Raw genomic sequence first — 9552 nt, 5'->3', positions numbered from 1 at the left:
GTATCTGATTAACCTCTTTGATTGTGACGCCGCGATAAACACGAACCTCCCCCGGCGAGAATTCTTTCAGAAGGTGAAATGTAGCAGGAATATTTAACCGAGCGGGACATTTCAGGCTTCAGCTGAAGCGAGAAGCTATGTGACTGAAACTGACGTTCACCTATTTCGGCGGACAGTGATTGGGCCGCGCAGGCGAATTGACACGCCTCTCATAGCAACCCCGCCAAGTCGTTACGCCCATCTGCATCTTCCCACACTTTACAACCACGGGTCACTTGATACGGCCGCCGCCGATTTACTGCAGGATTTTCCCAGATACCCTGCAGAACGGCTGAAAATCTTGTTGGAACGGCGACGGCGGGGCAGCTTACCGACACTGGAAACGACCAGATCCCAAACTTTACCTGCCTCATTAAAATCTTTACTTACAATTAGTAAAAAGTAATCCTGTAATATATCAGATACGTATCACTTGTGCCTGGTTCAAAATCTTTGCAAATTGTTTTAAGAAAATGCACGCTATGAACAATTTACCTTTTTCGTTGTTCATTTTAAGGTTTATAAGACGTGATTCCATTTAGTCCGAAGCCGCTGCATAGCTGGGGAGCGGTTTTTTACGACTTGCAAAGACCGGAACAGCTGCATCCATCCGATTAAGCACGTCGGCCGCCGCCGCCTCCAATAAAACCCAAACCGCAAACGGGCGATGGAAATGGAAATAAAAGCGGCGGCACAAAGAACGCCGTTTTACGGTATCAAGTTAATGATCACGTTGCGAATGTTAGGTGGCTGAGCATCCTCTCGCGGGGGGCAGCGCGACGCCAGGCACCGGGGTGGGGATGGGATGACATCGGAACGGGTGGGGGTGTGACAAAATGGCCTGCGGACGGAAGATCGGTGGCTGCGGATCAGTCGGGTAGTCGCGATTTTGGCTCAAGCTGAATCGGGGGGCAATATAAATTTCTGGGGTTGCCGCCGACTTGCTCCATTTGGAACTTCGCCGATGACATCCGGTGGATTTTTTTCGTGAAGGTCGTGCTACGGAGGGAGTCGGGCGAGGGCGAGGTCTTGCGTTGCAACGGGGAGCGCTAATCGTCAAAATAGATTCCTCTATTTGGGGAAAAATAAGATCCGGACAGGGCCGGAGGATGGGGACAGGTGAGTCAGCGAAAATCAGATCTATTTTTCTTCATTAACATATATGAGTACCTATATAAAAAAGTTTAACCGACACGAAGATCATACAAATAAGAACATTGCAAATTAATTATAATTAAGTAGGTACATCTCCATTTTTCAAAAGCAAAATGTAAGAGCTTAAGTATTGCTGTGAATTACTTCAAATAATATATTTTTATCCTTAGTATCTAGGTAAGTATGACCAAATAGGGCCCATATTAATTGTAATCACTATCTTCAGTTTACTAAACTAGAAAAAAATATTCTAGAATTATACAAATATTAGAACATTAATTTCAGTCTGTAATTACTTATTTGTGGCATTTTTAGTTATTCCTTTTATTTAATTGGATATTTCTGTCCCATGGAAAAGAAAATAAATTAAACAGACAGTCCCTTGCGGAAAAAGAATCAGTTATACGGGGGGTTGATTTTATTAATTTAGCTTTGCCTAACCAGAAACGCATCACAATGAGAAAACACTAATTTCTTTCTTCAAACGGCACAATAATCAATACGGTACTTATATCTTATACAGGGTGTCCCGTAAAGTATGTTACAAACTTTGGGTGGTGATAGTACATAAAAAAATATGACTAAAAACTCTAATAAACATAACCTCTTAAACGCACCGTTTTGAAGTTATAGGCCTTAAAAGGTTCAACTACAAAAGTAGTTTTTGTGACGTAACTCTTTGTTGGAAAAAGAAAACATAATGAAATTTTCAGGGACTAGTCAGCTTTAGGAAGCCAATAAATAATGTGAATATTAATAAAATTGAGAAAGCGGAAGGATGTTTTTTTATCACCCTGTATCCTATTTTTTGGCAAAAAAATTTTTCTGCAAAGATACAGCAAATATCATAAGATTTTTAGAAAGACCATTGAATTTAGAAATTTTTTTGTCTTGCATTTTTAATGTAAAATGTTTAGTTTTCTAGTAAATTTACAAAATGCATGAGTGCTTCCGAATTATTTACATGCATTTCTTAAGCCTAGTGAATTTTTAAAAATACAATCAATTTCCAAAATAATTTTTTTAATTAAGTAACCAAAACAGAACTAAAACAAAATATGTTATTATAATAAATGTTGAAATTGACCTCCTTCTGCATCGATACATGCTGTCAGTCTCTTTATAAAGTTAAATCTGACTCTTTGGAATATGAATAGACTATTTCTTATTAAATTAAAGGTTTCTACAATTCGCAGTCTAAGTTGATCTTCTGTATCAACAGGGGTTGCATAAACTTGAGATTTCGCGTGTCCCCAAAGATAAAAATCGACAGGATTCAAGTCCGGTGATCGCGGTGGCCAGGCTATTGGTGCATTATATCCTCTTCCAATCCATCGATTAGGAAACCGCATATGTAGATACTCTCTAACATGAACACTGAAATGCGCAGGTGCCCCGTCATGGAGGTACCACATGTATTGTCTCAAATTTAAAGGAACATTTTCCATTAACTCAGGGAGATGGTTTTCTAGGAAGTTTAAATATTCTACTGCATCAAGCCTTTGAGGTAGAAAGAAAGGCCCGAGCAAATAGTCACCTATTATTCCAGCCCATACGTTGACTGAGAATCGGTGTTGGTGATGACTATCAATGGTAGCATGAGGATTTTCGTCTGACCATGCATGTGCATTGTGCAAGTTCAGTAAACCATCTCGTGTAAAGGTGGCTTCATCGGTAAATAAAATGGAGCTAATAAATTCCACATTATGTTGGTGATGGTTAAGTATTATTCGGCAGAATTCTAGGCGTCGGGGAAGATCTTCAGGCATTAAATGTTGCACTTTTTGGAGATGGTAGGCATAAAGGCCGTTTTCCTTCAAAACACGCCAAACTGACATTCTGGAAAGCTGTAACTGATTAGCTGCCCTTCGCACACTTTCTCCCGGATTTTGTTCAAAAGATCTCAAAATTTGTTCATCTTGCGCGGGTAGTCTTCTAGCAATTCTACCACAATGTATGTAACGGGGTACCACACTACCAGTTTCAATAATCCGTCTGTGAATCCGAGTAAATAATTGTGTAGACGGCTGACGTCTCTGCGGATAACGTTCTATGTATGTTCTTCGAGCAGCTGTTGCATTTCCATTACATAATCCATAAATAAAATGCATTTCGGCATATTCTTGATTAGTAAAACGATTGTTATCCGCCATTGTACTCACAAATTAATAATTCGTCAACAGACACGATTAAAATATGGTAACAAATGTCAACTATGTTAAAAGTGACAGGCGCCTACTTTTTGAATACGTCAAATTTAACACCTAGCGGTGAGTAAACTCCCTTTGCATTTTGTAAATTTATTAGAAAACTAATCATTTTACATAAAAAATGCAAGAGACAAAAAAATTTCTAAATTCAATGGTCTTTCTAAAAATCTTATGATATTTGCTGTATCTTTGCAGAAAAATTTTTTTTGGCAAAAAATAGGATACAGGGTGATAAAAAAACACCCTTCCGCTTTCTCAATTTTATTAATATCCACATTATTTATTGGCTTCCTAAAGCTGACTAGTCCCTGAAAATTTCATTATGTTTTCTTTTTCCAACAAAGAGTTACGTCACAAAAACTACTTTTGTAGTTGCACCTTTTAAGGCCTATAACTTCAAAACGGTGCGTTTAAGAGGTTATGTTTATTAGAGTTTTTAGTCATATTTTTTTATGTACTATCACCACCCAAAGTTTGTAACATACTTTACGGGACACCCTGTATATACATTATACATGAGTAGTTAACCTTTCGGAAAATTCTCTGGTGTATACATATTATCAAAACTCAAATTGACTAAAAGTCAAACGTTAAGCACTTCTATATATACCACACTGAAAAGGCAAACAAATCGTATCTATTACTATCTACTTACTCATTGTGATATGTTTATGGTCAGGTAAACCTAAGTTTGTAAAGTCAACCCCTTGACTGATTTCTTTGGCAGACATTAATTAAAAAGATAATTAGTTATTTAATAAAATTGAATGGTAAGTAAAACCGAAATATCTGAAATTTTATTTGGGAAATAAAACTTGCAACCGTTAAATAATTACCTACTGACATTCTTGAGGATAAATATAAAATTTTCATTATCATTGCTTACAGTGGCATCATACTGAATAAATTAGTTCGTTATACACCTAATATACAGGGTGAGTCAGAAAGAATGGGTCAACAGTAAACTGGAGATACTAGACACCAAAATATTATGTTTGAACTCATCATGCATTATACGAATGTCGCTGGTTTAAGAAATACAGGGTGTTTAAGATTTAAATTTTATTTTGAAATTTCTCAATAATTGGGAAAGTTTTAATAGCATGACTCTGAAAATTGGTACTATTGGGTTTTTTGGTGTGAGAATTATGAATTTGAAGCTTATTTTGACGTTGCTCCTAGAGGGCGCTAGTTCCGCCATATTATTTAGGTAAATCAAAACATATTTTTTTTATCTGTTGACCTATGCTTCAGAANATTCAGAGACATTTAAGAGAGTGTATAGTAAAATGTATTGAGGTAGGTGGTGGACACATCCAGCATTTGATTTAAGGTTTGTTATTATTACTATTGTCAATAATTGAGAATAAAAAATCACCACAAAATACATACATTGAAACTTTTAAATGCAAATAACTTAGAAACCGATAAAGTTAGGCGACCTAAACAAGAGTATATTTTTTATGTAGAATTGGACGTTCTTTTAGATTTTTAACTTTTCTTAAGCATAGGTCAACAGATAAAAAAAATATGTTTTGATTTACCTAAATAATATGGCGGAACTAGCGCCCTCTAGGAGCAACGTCAAAATAAGCTTCAAATTCATAATTCTCACACCAAAAAACCCATTAGTACCAATTTTCAGAGTCATGCTATTAAAACTTTCCCAATTATTGAGAAATTTCAAAATAAAATTTAAACCTTAAACACCCTGTATTTCTTAAACCAGCGACATTCGTATAAGGCATGATGAGCTCAAACATAATATTTTGGTGTCTAGTATCTCCAGCTTATTGTTGACCCATTCTTTCTGACTCACCCTGTATATATATGTAATTACTTTACGCGTACCTACACCAAATTGTATAGACGACGACGAATGGAAATTTTAGGGGGATTTTAAAAATATGGACCTTATTCGCCAATGTCAAGACTTATTCGGCTCTTGTTTTTTAGGTTCAGATTGTTCAGAAAAATCCCACATGTTTTACGAAATACTGACGATTTCGTATTTAAATAGACTATGTTTGTGTTGATGTTTATTGTCCGTGGAACTTCTTCCAGTCCCTCGAAGATTATCAACCGATCGCTTGTTAATCCTCCCGATTCCCACACTTATCAAAGCTAATTAGGAATTCATGAAATTCATTGTGCAATTCGCTTCCGGTCTGGTAAATATATCCTCGGAATAGCTGACGAAGTTGGTGTAGCTGCGCCGCCAAGCTTGCGGGGCCTTAGGAGAACAAGGATTAGAGCTCGATGAAGCTGATGGGTGTCTTTGAAGTCGGGATGTGTTTGTTCTTTGATTTCCTGTCTTCACAACTTCGCATGTGATGTAATGCATACGTTGAATGGGGGACGAGGGCGAGATGATGGGTCGTGCGCGGCTCCCTGCACATCACATCGCTATAAATTAATTTTGTGTTAAATTGTGATAAAACCTAATTGTTTCCTTTTGGATAATTTTACTTATCTCATCTTTTTACTTATATTATAGACCAAGCAAATTAAATTTTTACTCGAAAAAAGTCCTATCCGCTAGATTATGGTAAAATTGAAACATAATACAAGACATCTCTCTCATCTCGTGAGTCAAAAACTTTTATTAGATAACTTTTCTATTTAAACAGTTTTTTCGCGAATGTATATTACCATGGAAAATACTTTACAGCACTATACTTTCTCTAAACTGACAGATAAATAGGTCTTTTTGAAATATGTAACAATTTATTTTTTATTGTTTTTGATAATTCTTCAAAATATGCCAATAATATTATTACTGGTACTGGTCTGCCAATATATTCATTATAATTATTGTTTATATCACAAGAGGCACAACGTTAAGTATATAAGCCAGGTTATCGAAACTAAATAGATGTGGTCTCGTGGCTCAAAGCGTTACGCGTTGTCCTACTAATCTGAAGGTTCGGGGTTCGATCCCTGATGAGGTATGGTTTTTTTTCAATTAATATAATATTTAAATACAATTTTCTATCGTCCACATTTGAAGACAAATATTTCCGAACCAGTTGCTGGTCACGAAGTAAATAATTTCTCACAGTGTTGCCAAATATCTGCTGATTCGAGGCGCGCTAGATTGCTTGTTAAATTCTGCCAGAAAATCGTGAAATATAAAATACAGATAAGTAAAGTATACAGCCGGTTCATTCGAATGTAATACAAATTCTAATTATTTAATCGAGCATTTTTTCCACATAGTAAAGAAAAAAATTAAATTTTTTAAATAGGTAACCCCTTGTGCCAGGCAAGGGGTTGGTTTCGTTAACTTGTATTAGCCCTTTAACTGATTATATTGCCGCAAAGCTTAAAAAAAAATTAATTTCTTTTTCACTTCTGTGGGAAAAAAGTTAATTATGTAAAAAAGTACCTACTAAAGATCCATCAACAAACAAATAAATGGACTACTACCTATTTCGCAGACATGTTCACAACCAAATGAGGTAACGACAAAATCCAAGTAGGTATAACTTTTATCACAGCTTACGTACGCAGTGATCTTCCTTTTATAATCTGCATTTTTCTCATAAAATAAGTCTTATAAATTTACTTTCAAATGCATTTTACTGTCATATATTTGATGGGATTTTGAAATATCTAATTAGATAAATTTTTACGCTTAACTCTTTTTTTATAGCACTTATTTTGGAAAATTTGAGAGAAAATAATACTCTGAAAAATGTAAAAATAGTAATGTAAATCCACCTTTACATGTACTATCCGTTATTTTATAAGAATAATGAAATAGTGATTATTTCCAGGGGACAGATTGTTGGATATTCCCTGTAAGGTATGTGGCGACAGAAGTTCGGGAAAACATTATGGAATTTATAGCTGTGACGGTGAGTTATGTGACATAACGTATTTAGAAAAATATATCGAAGTATTCAATAACTATATCTGAAACAGTAACTGCTTAACTAATGTTAAATGATGACGGTAGTAATGTAAAAAAAGATACATTTTCCAATAGAATAAACATAGGCACATTTGAGTATTTATAAGAGCACCAAAATCATTCTTTTTTTTTCATTTACCAATCTATTCATGTTGCAAGTTATTGTTAAAATCAGCTCATACTTATACCAAAAGAATTAGACACAGATAACTGATATTTAAATATAAACATGAAAGATAATTGCCGAGACATAAGTACACAAATTAGGGTAATTCCAGAGCCAGAGTTAGATACCTTATTATATTCTAATTAAATGGGCCTTTGAATCGCAATTTGGTCAACTTGCCTGACATTTTTTATATAAGTTAGTTACATAGAAATGTTCTATTGACTTTTTCCTGTACTATTAAAATTAACAGAGTTAGGGTGGCTGGAGGTTAAGGGATGATTTCAGAAATTTAAAAAAATCATAAGCAAAAAAATGTAAACTGTCTCTTTAGAGAAATAGATATATTTTTTAATTTTTAATAAAAAAATTATAACAATTTCAATTTTTTAATCGTTAATTTTTATGATTTCACAAACAATTTGAATCGATTGATTATTTAAAATAATGAAAAATTGCTTTCGAAATTTTGTTTTACCACAAAGATATCTACAAAATCACGTTCGCTTTGTGAAATTGTTATAACTTCTTTATCAAAAATTAAAACATATCTCTCATCTCATTACTTTCAAAAGAAAGTTTACATTTTTTAGAGTACCTAGATTGTTACGATTTTTTAAATTTCTGAAATCTTCTAGTCTCCCTAACTTTGTTATTTTTGTAGTACAACAAAAAGTCAATAGACCATGTAGAATTTTATGCTTTACAACTTTTATATGAAACTTTTTTCTAGCTCTTACCCCTTCTGAGTTATCTTGAAAAACCCCTTAATTTTAACTTTTCTCACCCCTGGCCGGGGGTTGAAAAAAAATTACTGTCACTTATTATTATTAAGATACCTACCTCAAACTACCTTCAGGCAAGTTGACCAAAATTGCGATTTAAAGCCCCATTTTAGATACCAATAGAATTCATTGAAATAAACAAACCTCTCAAATATTTTTTTAAAAGTAAAAGTACGGAAGATTTTATTACTCTGATATTGTTTCGGAAGTGGAGATAACTCAAATTCTTTAATTTTTTAAATTTTGATAGGAACATATTAAACAAATTAAGCCGATCGATATCATCCTTATTGTTTAATTATCTGGAACCGCCACGTACATTTTTTATATCTAAACGCTTGTTCTCTTTTTCGAAGGTTGTTCGGGTTTCTTCAAGCGAAGCATCCACCGTAACCGCGTGTACACGTGCAAGGCGACAGGCGAGCTGAAAGGACGATGTCCTGTCGACAAAACGCACCGCAACCAGTGCAGGGCATGCCGACTGAATAAGTGCTTCCAAGCTAGCATGAACAAGGACGGTAAGTACTGATGCTGCGAAGGCAACGAATTAAATTATATGCTTTACTTACTTCTATTTGAAAGTAATATAGGTATATTATAATATATTTACTACAAGAGTTCTAGTTTTTTCAATGCCCACATATTTCTTTGAGTCATCTATTGTAGGTACCTACTGAACATATTTTTTGACTTTTATTTCTATCATGTTAGTATATGTAATACATTCCTATGCAGTTAGACTCAAAATATTTAGAAAATTTTTATTAGCCAAATGTGACATGGCTGTTGTATCGTTGTTACACGAGTATCGATAGTTTTATTACAAAATGGAAAAAAGTATATGGGGAGCCGCGCACAAAGAAAAACAAACTACCCCCCGGACGGCGTATCAATTGGGGAGCATCGGAAACCGTGTGATATGGTGGAAAACCGCCGGATGACGGCCATAATCTGTTTGGGCAGCACACCTCTGCGAAATTACGCGGCGTTATAGGAAAACGTTATCGAAACAAATCGAATGCTTTGTGTTGAGAATAATTTAATCAGGTCCCGCGGCGAACGCCGCAATTCGATGCGTTGTCGATTTTTCCATAATGGCACCGTCACATGGTGACAATGCCGGGGATTTATTGATGTATTATTCTCTTGAATCGTAGCGATGAGTTTTTCTTATTGCAAATAAAGAGACACCTTCGACCCTTCGACCGCTAGGTAGCTGTTGCTTTTGCAGATCTGAATGATGTAAAGGGGACGGTGAAAGACACAACAGCAATATTATTC

General features: G+C 35.0%; 1 protein-coding gene across 1 annotated transcript in view; it reads left to right on the top strand.

Annotated features, from left to right (window-relative positions):
- Nucleotides 1–1148: 1148 nt before the first annotated feature.
- The window catches only part of LOC108903796 (nuclear receptor subfamily 2 group E member 1), a 35072-nt gene continuing 26668 nt past the window's right edge, over nt 1149–9552 (top strand). The window contains exons 1-3 of the mRNA XM_018706094.1: nt 1149–1158; nt 7184–7264; nt 8628–8789. Coding sequence (XP_018561610.1) covers nt 1149–1158; nt 7184–7264; nt 8628–8789 — 253 coding nt within the window. The remainder of the gene's footprint in view (nt 1159–7183; nt 7265–8627; nt 8790–9552) is intronic.

Source organism: Anoplophora glabripennis, unplaced genomic scaffold (genome assembly GCF_000390285.2).
Source record: "Anoplophora glabripennis isolate ALB-LARVAE unplaced genomic scaffold, Agla_2.0 scaffold134, whole genome shotgun sequence".
Lineage (NCBI taxonomy): Eukaryota > Metazoa > Arthropoda > Insecta > Coleoptera > Cerambycidae > Anoplophora > Anoplophora glabripennis.
The sequence above is the reverse complement of the archived record's forward strand: the minus strand, read 5'-3'. Positions and strand labels throughout refer to the sequence as shown.